The sequence below is a fragment of the Pleurodeles waltl genome, chromosome 9 (genome assembly GCF_031143425.1).
Source record: "Pleurodeles waltl isolate 20211129_DDA chromosome 9, aPleWal1.hap1.20221129, whole genome shotgun sequence".
Classification (NCBI taxonomy): Eukaryota; Metazoa; Chordata; class Amphibia; order Caudata; family Salamandridae; genus Pleurodeles; species Pleurodeles waltl.
The window spans coordinates 568,928,413-568,955,463 of NC_090448.1; the positions used below are offsets into that span (position 1 = coordinate 568,928,413).

At 43.4% G+C, this 27,051-nt stretch overlaps 1 protein-coding gene across 1 annotated transcript in view; it reads right to left on the minus strand.

The window, feature by feature from the left end:
* AXL (AXL receptor tyrosine kinase) overlaps window positions 1-27,051 on the minus strand; it is a 227,184-nt gene that overhangs the window by 58,897 nt on the left and 141,236 nt on the right. Inside the window, exons 7-12 of the mRNA XM_069207542.1 lie at window positions 22,468-22,663; window positions 16,965-17,104; window positions 15,621-15,759; window positions 13,391-13,417; window positions 12,224-12,359; window positions 9,070-9,161 (exon numbers count right to left, since the gene is read on the minus strand). Of these exons, the coding sequence (XP_069063643.1) occupies window positions 9,070-9,161; window positions 12,224-12,359; window positions 13,391-13,417; window positions 15,621-15,759; window positions 16,965-17,104; window positions 22,468-22,663 (730 nt within the window). The remainder of the gene's footprint in view (window positions 1-9,069; window positions 9,162-12,223; window positions 12,360-13,390; window positions 13,418-15,620; window positions 15,760-16,964; window positions 17,105-22,467; window positions 22,664-27,051) is intronic.

Below are 27,051 nucleotides of genomic sequence, written 5' to 3' on the forward strand. Positions count from 1 at the left end.
GGAGGTTTCCCCGAGGAAGCCCCCCCTTGCCTGCCTGCAGCGCTGAAGAGATCCCTTGATCTCTCATTGAAACCTGAAGGAAACCCGACGCGTGTCTGCACACTGCACCCGGCCGCCCCCGCGCTGCTGAGGGTGTACTTTCTGTGCTACTTTGTGTCCCCCCCGGTGCCCTACAAAACCCCCCTGGTCTGCCCTCCGAAGACGCGGGTACTTACCTGCTGGCAGACTGGAACCGGGGCACCCCCTTCTCTCCATTATAGCCTATGTGTTTTGGGCACCTCTTTGACCTTTGCACCTGACCGGCCCTGAGCTGCTGGTGTGATAACTTTGGGGTTGCTCTGAACCCCCAACGGTGGGCTACCTTGGACCAAAAACTGAAACCTGTAAGTGCCTTACTTACCTGTTGAAACTAACAATAACTTACCTCCCCCAGGACCTGTGAAAATTGCACTGTGTCCACTTTTAAAACAGCTTATTGTGTTTTATGTGAAAAGTATACATGCTAAAGTAATGATTCAAAGTTCCTAGAGTACTTACCTGCAATACCTTTCAAAAGAGCTATTACATGTAAAATTTGAACCTGTGGTTCTTAAAAATAAACTAAGAAAAGATATTTTTCTATAACAAAACCTATTGGCTGGATTTGTCTCTGAGTGTGTGTACCTCATTTATTGTCTATGTGTATGTACAACAAATGCTTAACACTACTCCTTGGATAAGCCTACTGCTCGACCACACTACCACAAAATAGAGCATTAGTATTATCTCTTTTTACCACTATTTTACCTCTAAGGGGAACCCTTGGACTCTGTGCATGCTATTCCTTACTTTGAAATAGCACATACAGAGCCAACTTCCTACAAGTGTGCTCTGTGCTGTCTAATTGTGCACTGCACTCTCTAGGAGCGTTATCAGTGTTGTTTTGTGTTGTGGGTACCATGCAAGAGTGCACTTGGTGCTTTGCAGAAGTGGACTCATTGCTGTATTATATAACTGGGTGGTTGGTGATTTATGAAAGTCTGCTCAGTCTGGCAGTGTGATCTGTGGTGTTTATCTCTCTTGCTCGGTGCGTGATAGCATTTTACTCCACGCACAAAGGGTGGTGTGTGCACTACAGCTTTGTAGGATGTCATGTGCTTTGCTGGACCACAGCGTGCCTTGCTCTCTATGTGAGCGTGCCCCTCAATGCACGGCAGTGCACCCCTTTCTTCATAGTAGTGTCGTCACTGCCGGTTAGTAACTTTACTGTTAGCCAGTGTGGTAACATTCCATGCAATTCTATCCATTACTGACCCAAGCAGCTGCAATAGAAAGAGGAAAAGTAAACAATGCATTATGATTTCACTGTATGACTATGTCATTTAACGCATAGACTTGGCGTGCCACTGAGTCGCTATGCGGTTTAATGCATGGACTAGGACAGAGTGGTTCTTGCAACCGCAGTGAACTGTAAAGGCGAACCCCTGACTGACTGAAATAAGTGGTGTACAGGATTACAATTCCGGCAGAACAGCTACATTAGTCAAGGAACCGGGGCAGACAGGCCTTCGTTTCCACTGGACATTCCCCCGGTGGGCTGGAGTCCTTGGAAGCCGTATTTGAAATCCTGGGGCCACTCCTGGTACCCCTGTCACTTTCCCGAGATCCCTGAGGTTAATTGGAGCCTGAGACTTAGAGAAAGAGAGAGAGAGGGTGCAAGGGGGTAGACAAAAAGCGATAAGAGAGGGAAGAGAGATAGAATGAGATAGAGAATAGATTGATGAAAAATGAGATAGCGCGAAGAGACGAAGGGGCGGGGCTGGTTTGATCATTTTTGCCAGGGCTGCTGTTGGTTCCCCAGTCCTGCTCTGCAAGGCACTTTTTCACAAAGCACCGGAGCAGAATGCTATCAGTCCTCTCCCTCTAAGATGTGCAGCTCCGACACAAAACTTGCAAGACCAGCGTTAACAGATACCCACTTGCTGAGTTAGGGCATTAACCAAAGCTGACGGGTCCACACAGCAGGGGAAGCAGGGAGCCCTAGTCTGGGTAGCCCTGCTGCAGGGGAGCGCAGAACACCATGTCCTCACACAGCAGGAGGGTAGACTGCAGGCACAGTTCAAAGATTTTCAGCACACAGAGCGCACGAATTCACCAAAAAGGGACAATTATTCATGCCTTTTGCAGTAATGTGGTGCCAGAACCAAATGGCACCGTGAGGCAGCAGCCCTGCTTCATTGTATAATTATGCTGGCATTATGAGGCGGAGGTGCTGTTCACTCCCTCCACCACCCTCTGCTACTTCATGCCGACTCTCAGGGCCTTAAATTCTGAGTGACACGTACTGGTGAGGGTGGTGGTTATTCTGGGAGTTGCCTAGGCAGTGGTGCCCCAACATCAGTGGTGTCCCCATAGAGCTATCAGCCTTTGTCTACCGCTGCAGGGAGGACCCTCGCTAAGCTTGGGAGGCAGAGGCGTTGCTTCCATTAGTGCAGCAGGTGCAGTGGTGCCGGGGTAAAGAGCCCCGTGGGGCCCTCTAAACCCTGATTACAGCTGTATTTCAGAGTTCAAACGGCAGGTCGGGTGGGTAACATTTCCTTCCTTGCACAAGGATCCATGACACACTGCTACATCCCTGGATTGGTACAGCCGAGGAGTGAAGTTTGAAGAGGTCTGGTTTGAGTGGTGGATTCGTCAGTAGATTCATTCGTGTTATTGATGGTGATCATTTTCACTTCGTCTAAAGCGACAGACCTCCTCGCACAGCTATGAAAGAGAGCGAACGATATGGGGACAGAACATCAGGGGGCGGGGGGTGTACAGCAACAGAGAGAGGAGGAAAAAAAGACAGCTAGCAAAGGAAAGGCGGGATAGAAGGAGAGGGGAGCAAACGAAGCGGGACAGTGCAGAGAAAGGCAGAAGTCAGGCAGGAGAGAAGGAGGGACAAAAGGAAAGAGAGGGTAAAGAGAGGGGGTGAGAAATGAGAGACAGCGAGACGACAGAAGCGGGGAAAACAGTCTCCGAAAGCATGTTCCCAGTGAGGTCGGGACAAAGAGACCCTTGTCCTCCAACGCCATGGTTCATTTATTAACCAAATCATCTCATTTCATATCCCTCCCTCCCTCGCCTCTGCACAAACAGAGCAAACCCGTAGCCCAGAAAACTGAGGGCTGGGCACACAAAGCCCCTCATTTCTTTGCTGTGCCCCCTGCGCTGGTTCCTTCCTAATTGGCACTGATTGCCATTCAGAATGTCCTGTAGACGGGGGTTTCCATGGTAATTCATCTATCTCCCACTAACTCAGTTGTCGCTGGTTCTCTCAGCTGGCACTAGGGCATTCAGAGTCCAAATTTCACCTGGGCAGAGAGGCTGTGCCCAGGACAGCATGCAATATATGCAGGGCCACTTGAATATGCGACAGGAGAGGCCCAAATTATGCGGTAGGGTTGACTAAAAGTACGCGGAAACAAAAGACATATTATGCAGCACAATGCGGTACATTTTACGATAGTATCACTTCATTCCACTAAATTTGTAAAGTTTTTAAAATGGGAAATGGAGAATTCCTCCATTTTTGAAATGTCAAATCTGTTGCTTCCATTTTTATTGAATAAGTGGCAAAATAGTGAAATAAACTGTATATTCTATTCCCTTATTTTTATTAATTATTCATGTATTAGGATTTATTTGTTAACGCTTTCCATTATACACATACAATGACTAATACAGCAAACAAAGTGAATTATACATGTTTTGAAATGGTTCAACTATCCACCCTCTTTTTCCAATAATACAAAAAATCTTAGTGTAATATATCCTCGGGCAATACTAGTTTGCTCCGTCATGTACTACCCAAGCAGAAAAATGGAAAACACACTGCATCATAGATTTGCCCTACTTTTTGCAACGTCAGAGATTTTCTGTAGTATGGCCCCTAAGTTCGTCAAAGTAAAAAGACTACAAATACATGGAATGCATATTTTTTAAAATTTTAACCTGTGTTCACATGACTTAATTGTAAAATAAAGCTTGGCTAATATTACGTTCTTATTCCTTGGGTCCTTATATTGGATCTAAGACGGTACACTGTTAGAACCTACAAATCATAGCAACCATTCACTTGCCTTTAAAACACTGCTTTACAAATAATACTGCAGTGCCTTGACCCTCTCCAGAGACTAGACAGTATACTGCACTGCAAAACCTACAACAGTCTGAGAAATTCACAAATGTATCTGTGGTAGATTGTAAGGGCCTCACAATGGGCACTCATATGAAGAGGTTGTGGAGTGATTTCGATAAAATCAGCATCTCTGTTCAGTGGATCGCTTAATTTATGCCGGTGACTGCTGGTGGTGGACACCACACTCATTTTTGAGGATCTGGCCTTATTCTTTAATCATCACAAAGAAACATAGGAAAATGCTGACAGTGAGAAGACAGTGATGAAAAGACCCTCCAAGAGTGAGATATAGAGACAGAATGTGTAGGGGTGGAATAAAGAGATATGATGTGGAAGATTAAGCAACCTAGGAATTTACAACTCTGGCTTTTGACAATGACGTTGGTGGGCTCCTAAGATAATCTTTGGGCCCCTGCACTTATTTCTTTTTACAAAGCGGGCCGTGGTTCAGTGTATATGTGAACGGCGTGTAGCTGAATGTTCTCCAGCAAAATTGGCCTTTCAGAGACATCTGCCGGGATAGCTCTCAATTTTGTGCAGGCACTGCCACCTGTGGCTGCAGATGCTGCTTTCATTCCAATGCCTGAAGCATAACACCTAAGGGTCAAACTCAGAGTGATTCATAACACTGACTAGCTGATATTTTCCGAAAAATTGATGGGGTAACCAAAGGATTTTGGGGCGAAGTGTGGTTTTTCTACCATAGTAACAATAAAAAATAAGCACTGTCTAAATGCAGTTTCTTATTCCTGGGGCGCTGACTAGACATCGAAGACTAAAAAACAAAGCTCCTGATTGAAATAGAAATCAGACCACATCATATTAAAGAAATGTGAAAGCAAAAAGGGCAATTTCACTGAGGGATTCACTTGCTCACAGAACAGAGATTCTAACACAGTTACTCTCCCCACAAATGTGAAATTGACTAGTTTGAACACCGCCTTGATAGCAAACAGTGCAAGGATGAACAGGACTATGGGTAATAAGAGGGATAAGGGTAATCTGGCTAGATCAGTGCAGTCTTTATTTAAGGAACTCTATGCCTTTGAACAAAAAAACTGAACCATTAAGCTGAAAGATAGATGTCACAACAATATTCATGAAGAATGCAAGAAAACTAATCCATACCACTTCTCTCAAAACACTGGCTTGAAGAAGATTTACTAGTCATATAAAACTATTCGGAAACCTTTCACAAATCTTGTATTCAAGTGTAAAGAGACCTTTCTGTAAATTACCAAACTGCAGACAGCCCAATAGTCTGAATGAGTAGGCCTGGCTTTTTGTTCATCTGATTACTGTAAAATGAGTGAAAGATGAGCTAAAATTTGGCGTTTGGGGACTATTCATGACTTCAGAAGATGTCATTGTGGAGGTGTTTCACAGCAGATAAGGACACCATGATTTATGTTAATTGGAGACACAGCCTGGGTTGCATCTTGTATTGAGGACTGCCTGCTAGTGCTCGCTGAATGCTCCAGAGCAGAAATACCGTAATCTGTTGCAGAACTCAAGGCTACCTAAAACATAGTGAATACAAAACAACACATAGGGGATGCTGGTGTGCTCAAACCCTTTGTTATGTATTTGTCCTCTGAAGAAATCGAGTTTTGAATACTTAGCCTGGCCTCAAGAGTAGACTACAAACCATGTTCCAAGTGTGCTTGTTAGCTAGTTGTGAAAACTAGGGTCCAGATTTCCAAGGCCCTTGCGCCTCCTTGCTTCACATTAGCATCATTTGTTTGGACACTAATGTGGAGTTATGTAGGTATCTCTGGTGCACCATATTTACAAAGTCGCACAATATTAGCAGTGTGCCACTTTGTGACCTCTGGCGCCACATTATGCCTGCGCCAGGCATAATGTACGCAAGGGGGGGCGTTCCCACTCAGGGAGGCCACAAAAAATGGTGCAGTGAAATCTACAAGATTTATATATCAATCACATAGGAAATAACTATTTGTGAACTCTCCTAGTGCGTTGCATTAGTTCAGAACGGGCAGGCCTTTATCAAACTGTACAGCATTGTTGGGTTCTAACCAGGAATTAATTAAATATAGAATATTCTCATGGCACATTGATGTCTTATACACTGCTCCCAATGGTCATTAGACAGTAGATTCTGAGAAGATGGGGCTAAATCCCCACAGTGAGATCAGATTACATTGCACAAACATGCTTTTTGCCACAATAAACATGCTCTGTTCCCAGTTGAACAGGTCTGTTGTGCCATATTTTCAAAGTCTTCATCGTGGGAATTCCCAAATTGATCTTGTTTCAACATTGTACCAGGCGGCACATCTGTGCTACGTCACCACCCAGTGAATTTATTCACGCCTTTCCCTCTCCCTTCACCCTACATGTTAACAAAACGTTCTTGAAATGCCAGACATGCTCCACATGTCATTCCGGGCAACTGTCTCTGTTCTGCTGAACTGGTTGCAAAATGCTTTAGAACACACACCCCAGCAGGATCAATTGTACCGCCCTGTCTGAAATAACCAGGGTCTGAATGGGACAGAATATAGTCGCGCAAACTAAATTAAAAGTTGCCTCCATAAGCACATGGACAGTTGAAAAAATGGTTCACATTTCCAAATGAGGGCAGTTTGCAGTTTTGAGCTTGCAAAGGCATGATGTATAAATATTTTTCAAGGGATATGAGCCTGCATGCATCTGTGATTGCTGTAGGCAATGTTTGTGGTAATTTCCGAGAAATCAACAGTAACAAGGAATAAGATACTACATGCATGTGTGCTTGCTACAGGCAATGTTTGTGATAATATCCTGGAAATCAACCATAAAATCCGTCTCACCAGACAACAAAACAGAACGACAGCCAGAAAAACAGCCCATAAACTCATCTGTGAGAGCAGCCCAGTAGTCCAGTCCAACTGTGAAATAACCAGAAAGGAGAGGGGTGCTACAGATCTGGCGATGGTGCAAAAGAGACTTGCCATAGAAAAGTCTTAAAATTAATGGTATCTGATACCGCTGTGCCAAATAAGTCAGATAATGCATATTAGCAACATTATGAAATTGCTGTCCATATATTACAATGCAGTTGTTTTGTTGTTGTAAACACCCCGTCCACCTGGCCATTATAATATGCAGGAATACATTCCTCTCCACCTCTAGCAGAGTATTAAGCCAATGCAACACCTTGGGCCTCCTTTACGAGGCCCTAGCGGCACACTGCGCCACTGGAGCGTCATTTTTGATAACGCTGCGGAGGCACAGTGTGCCAGCCCATATTTACAAGGCCGCACAAAGCAACATTACGCGTCTTTTCATGGCCTTGTAAATATGGACCCCTTTCACATATAACACTGCGTGAAAGGAGCATTTCATGGGTGTTGCTGTGGGTATTCCCACGCACAACCCATGGAATCCAAAGGAATCTGATGCATTCCCAGATTTAAAAGCCTGGGAATGAGTCCGCTTCCTATGCCACCTCAAGGGTGGTGTAACATTGACACAGCAGGGAGAAATAACTTTATTTCTCACAGTTTTTAACTCTTGTGATTGTTTTTGTGCAAGAAGGTTTACCTTCCTGCACAAAAACAATCCTCCCCACAACCCAGGCACCCTTGCACATGGTGCAAGAGTGCCTGAGTTGACACATGGCAACAATTTGTGAGCCAATGCAGGGGGAGAGGTCCGAAATGACCTGTATCTTGTACATACTGCGCATTTCTGCCCTTTCTTGGTAGAGCAGTGAGCCCTCCGCCATGGGCCTTGTAAATGAGACCCCTTGTTCTTAAGCTGATAATAATCTTCTCTGGATTCATGCCTCCAGGGTGGTACAAATCCTAAAATCAAATCATAGGGCGTTGCCTTAGGGGTGAGGTTTAATTTTGTTATGCTGCTATTTTGTATAGTTTTTTGGGGTGGGGGTTTGGTGACTTTTACTGTATTATGTTGAATCCTGAAATGTATTTGTGTATTTTTTTTATGCTGTATCATTTTATGGAACCGTTGGTTCCGAAATACAGCTGGTTGTTGATGTTGATGTTGTTGTTGACGTACAATGCAGTTGAAGTAGACTTAGACATGCTTTGTGACGTCATGTTACACATATTTATTTGGTTTCAGTATGTTATCAGTATGGCATTGCAGCACTGATGTAGTTTGGTACCCTCTTGCCCTGGTTCCGAAAATTCCATTACACCCCGTATCTGGCGTGGTCTGTAGGAGGCAATGTGAGTACAACTGATATTGTGCTGGTGATAACTAAATGTGTTGTGTGTTCGGGGTGGCCTTAGGTCTGGCCAAGATACCTATGTGGTTCAGGTAATGCAAATGTGCAGCATGGGATGATGTACAGTGCGTGCCCCTCAGCCTTTTGCACCGTGTAGCACCTGGAAACTGTTACAATCTCTTTCCCAATTTGAGAACACTGAATTGGAGAAAGTTACAGGGACAAAGTTGTGTGTGCTCCATTTGCACCACCTTGCAAATTCAAAAAAGTTTGGGGGCAAAACATACTAAAGCAAATTACATCGCACACGAAATGTACATTTGTATTCTGCAAATTTACACCGTGGCAAAGGGGCCACGTGCCACCTGCTCCTGGACAAAATCACATAAGCTAACTGTATATTAGAGCAATCATTCATAAGTAAAATGGGCAGTCACAAGATGCAACTGAGCAACGTTCACGTGGGAAGTTAGCCATCGCCAAATGGACTACAGTCAAGATTCGATCTGCGCATAGGAATATTTCAGATGCACCTGCTTGTGAATGCGCAATTTGCACATTTTTCGAAATGAAAATAATGCCCCTCAAAATCAGGGTTGTTTTTAAAAGTGTATGACAGAAGTGGATTGGCACGCTCCGGATAGCATGCCATCCGACATGCAACTCCCTATGGAAGCCAGTGTAACAATACTCGAAAAATACTTACAGGTTGCTTCTGTTGTTCGCCTGCTGTATGACTTCTTGGCTCTGTAGCGCACCACCAGCTCTCCCTGTTCTACGGCTGGCTCGAAAGCCTGACTAGAAAATCAGTAAGAAACAGACAATCAAACTCATTTACAAACACAGACCAAAGTAGAATAACCAATAGATAGATAGAAAGAATGACGCCCCGGAATGTCGCCCCAAAGTGATCAGAAATGCATTTTTTTCCTCAACTCTACTAATAATTAAAACCATTTCCGTAATACATTCACTATGTTTGACAATTTATAAGTCATATTAGATCCGCCTCTATAGATGCTCTGAGATGGATTCTGGCATTTTCACTGACTCTCTTGTCTCTCTTTTCATTGTTATAAAGCTTAACATGCTGGATTTGTAGGTCAAGCAATGATGTTCTGGCACGTCGCGCATCCCGCCCCCTATGTCAGTGAAATGCCTACTTATCGGCAAGGCCACTTTAATTATTAAATTCTGCGGCTACAGCTTTTTTGCATTGCACTTGCCACATAATCCATCATCTACAGCATAATCTGCAAATTTTAACAAAAAAATTGCAGTTTCTGGTTCATGCGGATTAAAAGTTACTAAAAACATGGCGGCATCTGTTTGCATACTGTGCAAGGTAATTTGCAAAGTTTATTTAGTTAATGCCTTTGTAAAGGGCATTTTCAGCTGCTTATTTCTATTTTTAGTTGTTAGACTGTTACTAATGGGGTGACATTTTCCCAGACAGTATTACTATATGTAAAAATTACAAAACGATGAAATAATACCATCAAAAATGTGTTGCATAATGCCACATAACTTGTCTTTTGTTGCCACATAATTTAGTAAACCCAGCCCTATAATCTGGAGTCTCCTTGCAGCATGATTCCAGTGGTTCTGGTTATCGGTCATAGTAATATCACCCTATTGCTTCTGGATACCAAGGCATTCCCTCTAATTTACCCCTACGATGTTTAGTCGGCCTATCTAGCACTTTGTTTGAAACTGTTTAGTTTATAACTTGAACACCAATAGTTTATTTGGGTAGTTGGGATAATTGTCTTAGACTAGCTTTCTTTCCTTTCTAGTAAAGTTCTGATTTCCAATCACAACTTTCATTCAGCATTCTTTCTTCCTTCTACTGATTCCCATCAATGTTGCAGTGGTATCTGTGAATTTTGAATTATGCATGTATTGAGTTGAAAATTAGGGAAATTCAAGTCTACACATAGAAGGCAGAGTTTCACAATTTTACCAAAACAATAATTTGTTTAAAAAGGATGCCCCACCTTCATATTAACCATTTCCTGTGGGACATAATTGAGAAAGAAATGGTGGATGGGCACACTGCGCCTTCCAGTGACAGACCAGCAGGGAAACTCTTTTGGAAGGAGGGTATTTGGGTCTGTTTTGCCTGACAGAAATAATTGTGTGTGGAGTTTAGTCATTCTGGTGTTGCCAGGCTGACAGGGTAGTGTTTGGAACTGGGTTCGCTGATAACCTTTGGGTGAAGGCCAGGGGATCGGAGCCCTTCATCTTCTCTTTTTTAACTAAAGATAATTATGACCTTGGTGTGGATATCTGGAGCAATCAGGCTTCAAACATTTGCAACCCCCCGGCAGACAGTGCAATTCCATTGTGTGATTTAACTTCATCCCCTTCCCTAATACTTAGCTGAAATCAGAAGATGAAATTGTTGCCACTGAGTAGTAGGGTATTAGGGAATGCCACACAACCCTCTCAGATGAAATAGGAATATACAACAAACACAAAAGAATATCATAAAATCCAAACAAGCATTCCTTAAAACAAATGGAAAACTCCACAAAAGCCTTAGAAGCATATTCACAAGAAAATGCTGCCTCTGTCCTGATGCGTCACTTTTCTTGTGTCGCCCCTTCCCCACCTAACGATACCATGGTTGAGCTGTATTTACAATATGGCGCACCATGGTGGTTGTTAGGATAATAGCGTCCACATTTTTGATCCTCTAGTGGCACTTCGCGGCACTAGCCAAAAATGTTGACGCTAGTGCAGCAAAGCACAGGGAGGCCCTTTGATTAAAATGGGTGTGTCATTTTAATGCCTGCTCTGAGCAGGCATTAAAAATGATGGAAAAAAAGTGGTGCACTGAAATGTTGCAAATTTCACTGCGCCATTTATGCGGGCCTCCCTGCGTCAGAACGCAACCCTTGCATACACTCTGCCAGGTACAGACATAATTTGGCGCAAAGGTTTACAAAGTGGCAAATTGCAGGCATTGCGCCACTTTGTAAATACGGCATGGGAGAAAGCCCTCCTTAACGCCACCTTAGTGTAAAAAACAAATATGCTAGGGTGGCCAAGATGGCGTTAGGGGCCTGTAAACATGTCCTTAGAGTGCTGAGGAGAGCTAAATCCATGAGTAAAAGAGGCATGAAGGACTGCACTATATCAATTGGGGGGGGGGGGGCATCAGCGTTTGGACTGAGTTCCACATTGCACAGACCCTTGGACCCTCCTCATGCGCCTTGAATTCTGGAGTGCGGTAAAGAACTAGCTGTTCCAGAGCACAAGATTCACTGAGTGCTACGTCTGGCAAGAGGAAGATGGCACGATAATGGCACCTCAGTGGTCATGACGCACAACATGGAAACAATTTCTACATAGGATCAAAGGCATCATCTTTCCAACCACACACCCTAATTTGCACAACATGCTGTACTGTTAGGCAACCACTTCAGCTTCCCACATAGGGATAGAAAGTGCTGTATAAATGTTGCAATACAACACAATGAAATATATATCTCCAAGTGCAGCTCTATCTCCTTCAAATATGTCCATATAACTTTCAGGTCAAACAAAGCTGCGAGTTCGCAACCACACAATAAGGAGCACTCCTCCAGATATCATCCATGACAACAAACACTTCCCATACAAAGGACACTATGACCCCACACTCTACCAAAAGGAAAAAAAAAACGAGGTAGTGGCTTACCCAACTACCCAGGAAGCACTTTGGTGTCTAAACAAGGGTATGAAACACTACTGCCATAGAATATTTACACACGGTAGTTTGCAACTACTCGTGCGCTTTTACGCGTGCTGCAAAATGAATGAAAGGTTGTTTTTAATGAAATGAGAAATACAACATACACAGGATATTTACTCACCCGAACCGTGTGTCTTTCTTTCGCAGTCGGGCCATGAAAACGGCAATGATGATGGCACAGCCAAAAGCTACCGCGACTGCCATGGCAGCATACCACCAATGCCAAGAGAGAACCGGGGCTGGATTCTCTCCTACTGCTGCACAAGAAAAGAGAGAACTTTTCAAAGTCTGTGTGATCCAGGGCCTGCGGAAAACCGCTGATCATGTCGGCATCTGCCTTATGGCAATCCGTCTGGCACCAAAGGTGCTAAAATGTAAATATCTGCTCTGCTTCACAGGTGAGAGTCACCGTGGTGCTGGAACACATTTTAGAGTGGGTGTGCTGACCAGTAACTTCACCTCACTAAAGAGAGGTGTATGTGGCAGTCTGTCTTCGAGACCATAAATGCTGCCAGAAGAAACAGCATTTCAATAGCCATTTTATTGTTCATTCTCCATCTAATCTCTGTCAAGTTTTATAGGGGTGCTGCAGCACGTCTCAACACACTCCCCGTTCCAGCACCACTGAGCGTCATAACAACTGCACAGTTGAGCATTATTGGGTTGCGCTGGAATACCAGTGTGTGCACTACACAGTTCTAAAAAACATGAAAGGTGTTTTAATCTATTTCATAACATTCCGTTATTTTACCTTGCACCACCGTGCTACTTACTGTAGACCTGGGACAAATGTTTATTGCACAGATTTCCCCCCCCCCCCCCAAATCCTCATATTTCACATCATGTGAATTTCACAGCGTCTTTCTTATAGCATTCATGCAACTTGTGAAGTTTTCGGACATGGAGATTATTTAGAGCAGAAAATGGCTTGTGGCAACCGTAAAACTCATATCTGCCCCATCCAAGAGACATTTGAACACAAAAGACATTTTCTGCTTCACCCAGTCGTCTGTTTGCATCTCACAAGACGTCTGTGTACTCGTGGGATGCCCCTGAACGCAGTAGCCATGCAAGAAACCAGTGGAGTACATTTGGCAAAAATTGCGTATTTCACATAATTGTTGTATATTTCGCGAGATATACATTTCACAATTTCACCCACCCCTAGCTAAAATTACAGCAGTTTTACCACTGTAAGGTGACAAGCTGGCTGCCTATCCCTCCCTTTCTTACTGATGCAATTTCGGGTAAAATACCCTACAGATTTAAATAAAAAGCTTCCTCTTACCTTGCTGATGCAGTGGAATGTATTCATCTAAAAATAAATGCAAAAGAAAGTAATTTTGAAAAATCCATAGTTCACACAGAGGTAAAATACTCACAAAAAAGGACTTAGGGAAATAAAAATTGAAAACAGAAGGCCTTCTTGAACCCTTGGCAAAATCCATTACAGTTTTCTATCACATGGGCATCATGAGGAAACTTGCACTGCTTAAGGGAAGTTTTAGAAAAAGAGGAAATGTATTTCAGAATAAAGTATTTCTGCCAGGAACATTGTACATAGTAATCCCTTAGGTCACTGGCAGGAGTTGAGTGGTGAAGTGAACGTGGATGAATGCGACAACACACACATGTATTTGTGCAAAGCACATTCTTACAGTTCTCATATTCTGAATGTAAGATTCAAAGATACAAAGCGAATTGGCAAGATCCATACAATTGTGCCAAAGCCAGGCTGAGATCCCATTTGTCCAAAGGCTGATTGCAGTAAATGAGGTATAGTGCAAACTCCCTACGCCACTTTTCATGGCACCTAAAAGCCTAGATGCTATTCATAGAGCATGGTGCCTTAAATGTCACACTGTGGAGTGTCTGTACTAATTGGTAACATTACAATGAATAAAAAAAAAATCTTCTGTGAGTTACCTAAATTTAAATGTAGATTTTCTGAACCCCTTATTTATATTTAGTGCAAGTTATTAAAATCATCCATGGCGTTGTAGTAGACTTTTATATATTTTTTCTATAGTGAACAAAACACATTTTCATGCATATAGTTTCAAATGTGTTCTTCAACGGTACAGTGCCCTAAAAGGGTGAAACATACTGTAGCAAGAACCGCAAACAAGCATTTGCAATGAAATAGGTCTCGCATTTTCTTGAATTAGAGCTATTGGCATTGTAAGTTCATAACTGAATTTTTCTTGTCACATAAATTGGTCAACCCTGTCTCGCAATTTCATCTTTTTCAGCCATGTTTTGGTGGTCACTGGCAGCTACTGACATCAGAAATCACAAGCTCTTGAGGAGAGACAATGGAAAATAAGGCTGGTAAAGTATTTTATTTTTATTTTAACATAATGAAGTCTTGCAAGCCTTCTTACCTCACATTTCAACAAAGCTCTAATGAAGTTAACAATAGTAGAGCAGACTGAAAAGATTTATGGCCCCAATAAAGGAGATAAGCAATGCCCTGTGTGCATGTCCAGAGTGCTGGCAGGGAGCAGCCCTAGAGGAGAGACTCCAGGTTGGAGACTAAGCAAGTTTCACATTATTGCTCCTAGATTTAGCTACAATATACCTGAAAGGATATATTGTGGCTTTTGTGGGCAGTGAGCTAAGCACCCGGGTGTTTCTTTTGTAAAATAAGCTTGTTTTAGGAGAGAGAAGTGAGGACAGCACTGGAATAAACCCAAAAGAATATTCAGCATCATAGGAGGAACAGAATACTAGATTAAAATGCAGGCAGCTACCAGCCTAAAACACCCACAGTGAAAAGGGAGCGCCAGAGAAATGCCAAAGTAGTCCATCACAGCAACAGATATGGAAACCAAAGTGGAATAATACAGTAGTTGGTCACTGCTCTGAAACAGAAAGAGGAGGGGAAAAAAGGAAGAACTGACCTCTAGCAAGCAAGAATTTTTAAAGGACAATGCAACCAAACTATGAAATCACTTTAAGCCATAAGACGTATACTAAAAGTATACACAAGGTCAACCGGTTACGCTTGACCTAAAAACCATGGCACAAAGTTGCAAATCAATGGAAAGCATATCACAATGAAAGGTTCTCTATATTCTTAGAGAAAGCCAAACTATCTTCATAAAATTTCAACAGAACTGTCAACAGACTGTAAAGAAAACTCTATCTGGCAAAATCCCCCAACATGGTTTTATTACTTTTTTGTACCAACTTTAAACATATTTAAAGCAAAGGAGATGGTTGACGGTGATAATATTTAAATTAAAAAAATAGTAAATCCATGTCAAATGTAACCAGTTTTTAACAACCTACTAGTCTACTAGCCTCACTTACCACTATCCATACCATTCACCTCTAAACAATAAGAAACACAACCAAATACAATGCCAGCATAGTTGACTTCAGGTGTGAATATTTCAGAACGTTAAGTGGGGCCCTGATTCCAAAGGGCTCTATAATACAACACAAATGGGAATACGGCCCCATACAGATCTTATACATAAAATAACATGGGTGAATTCCAGCTTTATGCTTACCATAGTTCCTCAGAGAGATTGGTTCGCTCCAAGGTCCGTCGCCTGCCATGGTATATGGAGCGACACGCACTGTCAGGTTCCTAATGGGAAGATTCACATCCAGGGTCATCTCGTTTATCAGGCCAGCGTCCACCAGCACCTGAAAATCAAACATGTTTTGAGATACAGGGAGCAGCAGCCAGTGGGCCATTGCCTCTGTGCTAAGCACAGCCTGATGTACATCCCAGCCACCCCTGGTGGAAATTTCAGATACAAAAGTTTTCTAAGAATCCGCTTTAGGCAAATTGCTTTTTGGAAATTGAACTATATGTGTCCAACTGAATACTTGCTAGAGAAAGAAATAGCATCAAAACATTCATGCATCACTTACCAGCAAAAATACATTCCAACCTGCAAAAACAGTCAACTTGTGTTTTCTTCACATCAGTTCATTCAACCTCAGAAAGTCTCTGCAAAACTGGATCCAGTAGAAAACATTTGTGACATGAATTTACACTAGGGTTATTTATATAAGGCAGGTGGTCAGTTCCAGCAGTATGCTCTGCATTGTATGTGGGCAATTGCCTCACAAGGACATTCTTGCTGGTGTCGTGCTCAGTGTGAGCAAGATGAGTAAATGGGTTACTAAGTTTAAATTGAATATTTTACAACCAGGCAGTCTATATATACTAATGCTTTTTGTGTTATGTACACATAAAAACTGGGCCCTGGAGAACTGGCGCTTAGCTCTAGTGCCCGTATCAGAGGTGTGCTACTCCCATGATGGGCAAAAATGACTAAGGGCTTGAATTAGAGTTTGCCAAATGGGATACTATCGGCATTACATGTGCCTAGGGTATAATGCACTTGTAATATGGCAGATGGGACCCCTGTCATGTTTGTGATGGACTGTTATATCCACCAACCTCTAAATCAGGCCCTTAGTTTCTAACAGCGTTATTACTTTCAGTAATGATGAAACGAAAAAAACTCATTAGAGTCAGGGTTTCCAGGAAGCCAAAATTTCAGTTCAGAAAACTGTCTTTCAGTCACTGTTGATTTTGGCTGCCGCTTAGCTCTAAGCCATCGAGGCACCATGGTTCTAATTTTGAGCTCTATTTTACAAATCATCAATATCTGCTTTGTCAGTCTAAGTAGAAATATATCTCAATGACAACTCCCTAAACACATTAGGGTGTTAAATGCATATCCAGGAACATAAATATGTTGTCTTGATGCTATGGGTGTATTTGGCAACACTGCAGTAGGTATGGTCCTAGTCCAGTCTTTCACATAAAGTAGAATACTCTTGCAGTGGCAGCCCACTCCACGACTCTACAAAGCCAGAACCCAGGTTACTCTCACCTCTGGAGAATCCTCCATCTGATAGGCCAGCTTGTATCCAAGTAAGATACCATTAAGGCTCCCACTGGGCTCCTCCCAATGCACGATGACATGGCTGCCATTACGATAGGCGGTCACATTCTCAAGGGGCACAGAGGGAACTGCCAAAGAAAAAAAAACAGAAGATGCTAATTTGAGTGTCTTTTAGTGCTATTAGTGACTGGTGATCAACACTCATCAGGAGAAGTCCAGGAGAGGGCATGAAGGAAGGAGTCTCCAGGCCACTCCCACTTTCACTCTTTCATGCATCTCATTTTATTTTTGTTTGTCAATGCTACAATGATATTTATTTTGCACTCCATTTGAATTATTAAACAACTCATAAAGTAGGAATCACAATAATAGGACCCCAAATTTTGTGGCAAATAATCTTCATAACAACCTAGAAAGGTTGAGAGCTGTAGAAGTCATATATGGATAAATACTTTGGGGATACCACTCCAATCAACTTGTAATGTTGGCTTAAATGACAATAGTTTCTGGTGGCCATTGAGCTATGTTCAATGTATACCAATCCCCTAGAGATCCAGTGTTCTGTAAAACCATCCCTGATTTGTTAATAAAAGCCATTGTCAGAGATGGATTTTTAGGAGAAGATGTGCAGATAGAGAAAGACTCTGTATTCTTCCCAATTCTCAATTATATTGGACCATGTGTTTATTGGACTCAACAAAAGAACAATACCATCACAAGCTCCCTTCTAGTGAGTGCACAACAAACTTCAAATCACAGCAGTGACAGTTAAAGGAGGCTGTGGTTAACAAGGCATTTGAGGATGGTGGTGAGCCTGCGGCCTATCTCTGAGGTTGAAAAGCCTGTGGGGGCATGGGTCGGTAGGTGCTCCAGAGTGGAAGGAGTTTGCAAGTGTGGTTGTGTTCGCTGTGCTGAGTTGCTTCCCATGCGGGAGCAGGTTGTCAGTGGTGGTGGTTGATGAGATGTTGAGGAGGTCAGAAGGTTGATGATCGAAATTTCTAAAGGTGGTTTCTATCATGTTGTGGAAGTGGTCGACTAGGGCATCCAGAGTTCCTGTCGGGAGGGGATAGAGTTTTTCAGTGGCTGAAAGGTAGGCAAACTCTCTGACAATGGTGAAGCGCTCCATGGTTTGGATGGCTCTGGTCTTTATCTGGTAGGTCAGGGCTTCCTTTTTTGCAGCTCTGATCTGGTGGTGGTAGTCATTAAGGGCTGATTTGAAGGTAGTGCGGTTAGTGTGGTTCCTCTGGTGCGCCATTTTCTTTCCAGTTGTTTGCACCTTCATTCTGACGTGCTGAGTTCTGGGGTGTACCAGCTGGCTTTTTTGGAGGGTCTGTGTGTTTTAGCTCAATTGGTAAGAGCGACTAGGTTGGGGCGCTGGTGATCCAGTCGCTGAACTTCTGTACTGCTTGATCCAAGTTGATGATGATGATGGTCTGTGTGGTACGGAGGGTGTTGGTTCATTATTACTGAGTGACCTTGGTGCAGCTACTGAAGGGGGCGCTGTGGCGGATGGGGGCAGTGCATGGAGGTCTGGCGAGGGTGAAATGTACAATGGAGGAAGATCTTGGATTCAATGGTGAATAGGGTGATGAATTCCGTGATGGAGTTGCTGAGGCCAGTTCTTAGACCTGGTGGTCTGTAAGTGAGGGTGCCTTTGATGGTGGTGTTGTCAACGGTGTTGTGCTGGAAGTTCATGTGTTCTATGACTGCCGTGGCTCCATCATTGGTCATGGTGCAGGTGATCGATCCTTTGTGTATGATGGTGGTGCCACCTCCGTGTCTGTTGGCGCAGTCGTGGTGTTTCATTTTGAAGCTTGAGAGTGTTGCCATAGTGATGTCTGGGCCAAAGACTGAGTGAGCCAGGTCTCTATGATGAAGGTTACATTTAGGGCAAGGATGGTGATGGTGTCCCAGACTTTGGGTGCATGTTTGCACAGTGATCTGGAGTTGAACAGGAGGCATCCAAGGTGTTACGCAGAGATCGCGGTTGACGGGGATGGCGAGGTATTGGTAGCTGCGATGGAGGTCAGTTCGTGGGTGGAGGAATACTGGCAGTGGATGGAGGTGAATGGTCCCTCTGTGGAGCGAGGCAATGCGAGGCAGCAGTTGTTGTTGTGCCCGGGGTCCACAGCATGGAGATCTGTGAAGGGGTATCTGTGGGAGTGCGAAGGGCCAGTGTTCCTGATGCTGGACGCGGCCCAGGCAGACGGGTACAGAAGGACTTGCCTTTTGTGCTTCCACTGCACATACCCTCTGCATGTGCCTGCTGTGCAGTTGCACAGCGGCCTTCATAAGTAATCCTGTGAGGTGGGAGGGGCTGTTAAGGAGGCGGGAGGGCAGCGGGAGAGAGAAAGAAACGGTGGGAAAAACAGTGTGAGTGGGGACTGGACCAGTGGAATGCCAAGTAAAAAAGTAAATAGTGAGTCAACAACAAAAACAAAATGCAAAAACAATAGTAGCCTCCAGAGGTAAAACAGAAACAAACCTACCTACAGAGGCAAAACAGAAACAAAATTACAATTACAAATAAGCAGTAGGACTGGCCGGGTGGACAGCGGTCTGAAGCGGCGGCCTCGAGGGCTGCAGCTAGGCAGCAGTCACAAGGAGCTGGGCAGCGGCAGCAGGGGAGAGGCGCAGAGACAGGGGTAAAAAAAATCAGCCCTTATCAGTGTTCTAGACATGGAACTGAATTGGTGTGTTATTCATAATAACCACATGAGTCTGCATCAGCTTCCACCCACAGAATGGTAGTGTAAGGAAATGCCTCCTTGGCATGGTTATCCCCTGACTTTTTGCCTTTGCTAATGCCAAGTTATGATTTGAAATTGTGCTGAAGCCTGCTAACCAGGCCCCAGCACCAGTGTTCTTTCCCTAACCTGTACCTTTGTTTCCACAATTGGCACACCCTGGCATCCAGGTAAGTCCCTTGTAACTGGTACCCCTGGTACCAAGGGCCCTGATGCCAGGGAAGGTCTCTAAGGGCTGCAGCATGTCTCATGCCACCCTGGGGACCCCTCACTCAGCACAGACACACTGCTTGCCAGCTTGTGTGTGCTGGTGGGGATAAAATGACTAAGTCGACATGGCACTCCCCTCAGGGTGCCATGCCAACCTCACACTGCCTATAGGTATAGATAAGTCACCCCTGTAGCAGGCCTTACAGCCCTAAGGCAGGGCGCACTATACCATAGGTGAGGGCATAAGTGCATGAGCACTATGCCCTTACAGTGTCTAAGCAAATCCTTAGACATTGTAAGTGCAGGGTAGCCATAAGAGTATATGGTCTGGGAGTCTGTCATACACAAACTCCACAGCACCATAATGGCTACACTGAAAACTGTGAAGTTTGGTATCAAAGTTCTCAGCACAATAAATGCGCACTGATGCCAGTGTACATTTTATTGTAAAATACACCCCAGAGGGCATATTAGAGATGCCCCGTGAAACCATACCGACTACCAGTGTGGGCTGACTAGTTTTAGCAGCCTGCCACACACCAGACATGTTGCTGGCCACATGGGGAGAGTGCCTTTGTCACTCTGTGCTAGTAACAAAGCCTGTACTGGGTGGAGGTGCTTCTTACCTCCCCCTGCAGGAACTGAAACACCTGGCGGTGAGCCTCAAAGGCTCACCCCCTTTGTTACAGCACCCCAGGGCACTCCGGCTAGTGGATTTGCCCGCCCCCTCCGGCCACGGCCCCACTTTTGGCGGCAAGGCCGGAGGAGATAATGTACCATGTTGTGTGGTGCAAGTATGGTTTAAACCGCTCATAAATATGCCCCTAGTTTGATCTCTGATTACAAAATCAACTAGCCAGAGCGATGCCACAGCATAACAGTAAAGATCAAGTGTACTCCCTGACAACATCAGCAAGTAAGAGCCATTCAACAGCACAATAGTAAAGACCAAGTGTGATCCCTGACTACAACATCAACCAGTCAGAGTCATGCAGCAGCACAATAGTAAAGGCTAGGTATGAACTTTGACTTTTACGTCAGCCAGTGGGAGCCTTACAGCACCACAACAGTTAAAGCCAAGTGTGGTCCCTGGCGAATACATCAGCCAGTGGAGCCATGCAGCTTCTATATAGTAAAAGCTATGTGTGAGCCTTGACACCAGCCACTGGAAGAATTGTTGTGATGGAACGGAAATGGATGTGTTATCATGAGTCATGATGAGAGCCGGAGCCAGTCTTTTATCCAGTGGACAGAAGAGGCTCCATGTGGTCAGTGGCTAAGACATCAACCATTGGAACCATACAGCAATAGGGTTAGAAAATCTACATGCTATCCCCCTTCAGAACCAGCAGCTAATGGAAATCTAGAACAGGATTGAAATTTGGGAGGGAATATTTGTGACCAGCCTTTTTTTAATGAAAATCGCAAAGCATAATGTTTGGTTATCTAACACCCTGTACCCTGTGTAACATGGAGGGCAATGACCTGGACAATTACCTTAAAAGAAATAGAGGGAAGTAGACTGATCATCATTATCATAACATTTTTTGATCACAACGTGGTAATAGTTTCCACCTGTAGTAACAGCGCAGTTGTGGGAACAGAACGCACCTCTCACTTTTTCCTCTCTCCTGCCAAGGGTTCTGGTACTGAGTGGAAGTGCAGCTACATTAGAAATGCTTCACTAGCTCAACCCACGCTTGGCACCTCGGCCAATACAAACAGCTTTCCTTCTGGCTACAGAAAGGAGAGAAAGGCACACGTAGGTCTAACAGGCAAGGAGCTAGTGAAGAGGCCCATGAGTGGTAGCAAACAAACAGAATTAATCCTTAATCCTGCACAACAGCTGCACCATTATCACAAAGTATTGTTTCACTATGTAGAACATCACAAAGTTTTACAAGTCCTATTATTTGTTTGCAAATTTTAATGTGGATGATAGAGTTTGGATAAATAATTGGGAAACAGTGCAGATTGAAACCCTATCACAATCAGCAACAATGCAAGATCCAACTCACAGAACGAATAGGTAGAGTGCAAGCAACAACATAAAATTCCCAAAGTGGATATAAACTGGAACAGGCCAGTGTCAAGACATTAGTGAAACTCCATCCAATGGGATCAGAAGAAACCCCACAACACGTTCATGTTTTTTTTGCATCTCACTGGACATCATCAGGAGGGCACTATCTCTCACGCATTGAAAAGTGCAGTAATTCCAAACCCTGCGTTGCACTGATCACACTCCCACTCACTGTGGTTCTCAGAGAAAGTTGTGTGGTATGTACACACTTCACAAATGTCCTTCCCTTCTATGTTGCAGCTAAGATTTATGCTCAAGGTGTTTTCAAATGGATAGCTTATAGGAAATGCACAAGTTAGGCGTAGAATATGGTACGGATTGGAATGATACATAGAACAGATGATGATAGCACATAGCAAGTTTAAGTAGTCCGTTTTCCAGCTCCCCCCCACCACCACCAACAACTTCTTAAATAACAAATTAAGCCATCTTTAAAACTTGTTGCCCTTACCTCCTTCCTGAGTGGCTAGGGGCACCCAGTCAGTCCAGTGGGAGACACCCTGGCTGCTCCGGCAGGACACGCGGATGTTGTAGATGGTGAAAGGCGCCAGGCCGTCGATCACGTGACTGAAGGGCGGGACATTGAGGTTCTGGTTGTATATCTTGTGGTGAGGCACAAGGCTTAGGTCGGTGTGAGGGCGAGTGGCCTGTTTTTTTCCGGAAGGAAAGAAACAAAACGATTGGTTCAGGGAGGATAGCCGTGCTAGTTAGGAAAGAGAATAGTTTCATAGAGAATTCATTCTTGAAAACAATTAAGGTCACAAACACGTGCAAATGCAGAAGTTGGATGTGCTGAAACGCACTTTTTCTTCCTCCTTTTTTTGACACAATGGACTTAAACTTCTGCTTTGGGGTGCCTGAGGAACTCATCAGGAATCGGAAAGCAAAACATATCTAACATTTGGAGAAGTACAAATGTCAAACGCTACAATTCGGATTTCTCTTCAATGGGCCATCACTGAGTACCGGAAACTGGACGCATATAGCAACATCACTAAATCAGCACGTGAAACATAACAAATACGGTTTCATTTCTCAGTAATTTTGCAGAAACGAACAGTTCATAGCACCACTTGCCTACAATGTAATCTCATAAACAACAATGATCCTAAAACGAACAGCTTTTTTGCCCCCGTAGAAGCAGTGCTTAATTTGTAAATAAAAACGTACTGGTGCCCAAAGCCCTCCTCTTAAACACGCAGCTGCTACAATTAAATGTGCGACCACGGAATACTGAGGCAGCATAATCCTGAAGCCATCTCCGGCCTCTTCAATCCATTTAAAGCCAATCCCTCCCCCTTCAGCTCACTCTTGCAGCTCTTGCAGCTCTCTGCTTTCTCCCATTGTGGCTCTTTTTCGTTTTTCTCTTCCTCTGTCTTTCCCATATGTGTCTTTTGCTCGCAGTAAATGCTTGAGGCAGAAAATATGTGCTGGCACTAAAAAATAACTTCCAGTGCTCTGCACCAGAAACCACAACCACCAGAAAGCACAAGCACAAGTTAAGCACTGTGGTAGAAGTAAAGACTTTGGGGCAGATTTATGAAAAGTGGCACTGTACCTAGTGCTGAACCACTTTTCTTGTGCCCCTTAGCGCCCCCCCCCACCAAATGTCACCATGTGCGTATTTAATATACGGCGCGCCATTGAAGTAGCAACAGAACAAGCGTCAGAATGTTTTATGCTAGTTCAACGCTTTGCAGCATTAGCGTCAAAAATTCTGACACTAATACTGCAAAGCACCCAGAGGCCCATTGTAAATAATGGGATCCTCTGTTCAAGGCCTGCTCTGAGGAGGTGTGAAAAGGGTCGAAAAAAATGATGTAAAGAAATCTCTTAGATTTCTTTGCACCATTATTTTGTCTCCCCTAATGGGGGAACACCTCCTTTGTATACATTATTCCTACACAGGCATAATGTAGTGTAAAGGGTTTCAAAGTGACGCAATACATGCATTGCTCCACTTTGTAGATTTGGCGCTGCAATTTTGGCCTTGTTTGGCCACATTCGCTTAAAAAAAAAGACTCTAATGTGCTGGAAGGAGGCGCTAGGGGCTTTTAAATCCTCCCCTTTGTCTTCTCGTTCAAACTGTATGGGTAAATTAGTAGTAAAAGAGGGACCATGTACAAAGACACAAACGTTAATTATATAGTTTTATCTCAGACATGAAGGGACTTCCTCAGGTGTTGGTTTTCAGAAATTAGTCTGAACTTTTGGGGTGGAGCCCCTTGTTGAATTTCTTGAAGCTGTAAGAGTAAGATAGTGTTGCACATCAGTGGGTGTTCCTATATAGAGCACAATACTCATGCACCATATAGAAACTTATCACAGAGCAACTGGTGCAAACGGTTAGCTAATGGGCACAAGATGGCGTAGATATTTGGTAGTGATGAGGATAAAGATGCACAATAACACACTTCAACTAACTATCAGGTATAAGGATTAAACAAAACAAGAGAGAAGGACTACAATTGAATAGCAATCCTTGAAAGGCATTATTTTCTTTTAAAATGAACATACATATGTAAGAGCATATGCCTCCATAATTTTAGTTCTAATTGCTGTAAACTTTGTAAATTTAATAATATACTTTACTACAATTTATACATACTTAAACTTTAATTTTAAAATTAGATTTGCAAAATTCTTCTTTTAATACAGCAATCAGGAATTAGATGCATTTCAAGCCCTATCTAATTGGGGTTTCTTCAGGGAGATACTCATTCGGGTTTTTAGAAGCTAAACGTGAATACAAAACTATCTCTCATGCACTTTAATCTCTCTCACTTTATGGACACAACTTCACGCTAACAAAACTGTTTACTCCAAGCCTTCTTATTCAAGTGCAACGTTCATGTGACGTGCTCAGTCAGTTCTGTCCTCCATTACACTATTTGCATACAACTTCCATTTGTATATGGAAATATCTGTCTTAGAGTTATGTTTCGGCACTTTGGGCGAAGTGTAAAATATATCAATGCAAAATGTATTACTCTCTCACTATCACCCATCATGCAAAACAAAATCTTAGTCAACCTTTAAGCAGTACTGTTCAGGTGTATTGTCGCACCATGAAGCTAGTGATCACCGTTCATTGTTGAACAGAGAAATCTTGAAACCCCACACTCCATTCATAATTATCAGCAGACACTACTTCTCTCCTAAACCAAGCTTCCTGGGAACCACCAGACTCTACCAGGGTAGGTGTCACTTCTGAGCTACATATACCCCACCTCCTTAGCAGTAACTGCTCATAAATGCGATCTCCACATGATCATTCCTTGCATGCTTTCACTCACACTTTTAGCACTCTCCACTGAGAGGCTGGTGTTGAGCACTCTCCCTGCACCGCTCTCACGTCACCTGGATCTCAACTAGCTTCATACATGAACCTTCATGACTGGAGCCTTTTTCCAAATCCTTTAACCCTACGGCCATAATCGCCTCACTTCTATTTCACAGAGACTGGTGTTCATTTTCCATTAATCTTTTCACCAGTCCACCTCTACACCAATCCCTTGGATGCTTTTCTCCTCTTCGCATGTCGCTCCAAGTACATCGAATGCTCAATCGCGCTCATCTTTCTTGTTGACGTACTAATTTACTCCTCCTAGTTTTTCAGTGTCTAAGATCCTTTTCCAAATGGATGCTTCACAAATTCTTGTTTCACGTGCACAAGATGAACTACATCTGCACACCCATGGCATTAATTTATTAAGGTACTGCTGAGACATTAAAAATAGAAAGTGGCAGAGCAAGTAGGAATAGGTTAGTTCCCCACAATAGACAGCAGTGTTGGTCACCAAACACAGGAGACTCTACATCATGTTACAGAATATATCTTTGTAAGCAGTATGCACCTAATAGTCAGCTACTAAAAGTGATTTGAATCTTGAAAGGAGGAAATATTGAAATGAAGGCTAACCCTCCTATACTTTGTTCTCTGTTCAACCCTCTGATTCCAAACATTTGTCTGATTCAGCAACTGGGAAATATACATTGGGCAATACACCATGCAAAACACATGATGCTATAGAGTGACCAATGCTAGAAGCCACGACTGCAAACCATGTCCCGGAAACTAGCCAAGAACAGAGGGGATAACAGTTTATAAACCCAGCATGTGGCTACCAGATGGTCCAACATCTGCGCGGCTCTAAGCATGAGTGATGCATGACTTTGGTTACAGCTATAGTTCCTGGGATGAAAAGAAGAATGCGACCAAACTGCGTAGGGCAAGGCCTCTATCATACCTGCTGTTTGAGAACTGTAGTTCCACTGAATGGCTAGTACCCGCGTCATCTTGGATGATGCAGTGGTCAGACAATTCAAAGTCAATTGTGGAGCATCTTTTTACAAATCCATGTCACCCACAATATCACATTTCCAGTGCACTGTTATATTCTACTCAGAATCACTTGTCTCAACTTAGATCTATATGTCAACTGCACATAAAGATACAGGGCTTTTGTTTTCATTTTGCTGTGAACCGGACCCTTTTTCGCACAGATGCAGCAGTTTTGATAATTGTGAAAGGGTAACATTTTTCCACATTTCAGCGCTTGGAAGGAGGTTAGTCTTTCTCATGAGGGCATCACTTGGTGTCAATTTAAAGCAAGCTTTCCATTGCTTAATTCCTGTACACAGGGAGTTGGTATCCCCGCCCTAGTTTTTCAGAAAAGAATAAAACAACTTAATTGGACCCTCCAGTCATTGTCTTCCTCAGCCTGTGATGTCACTAACTGGAAAATTCTTCTTTTGGCTTAATCACATATCTTACCCTAGTACCAATTGACTGGGTTCAACCAGGTTCTTGAGTGATCAAATTAATTGGCATTTTTATTCTTTTAAAAACAGGGAACAGTGAGTGATGTGGAGATTTACCACCTATGATTCTACCAATGGGATTACAATGCCAACTGGCACGTTACCACTTGGTAGACCACTTCTTCTTACATCTGCTTTACACTATATTCACCGACACCAGACACATACCCACACCTTATTTCATTCTTCTTCACCAAGCCCACAAATCAAT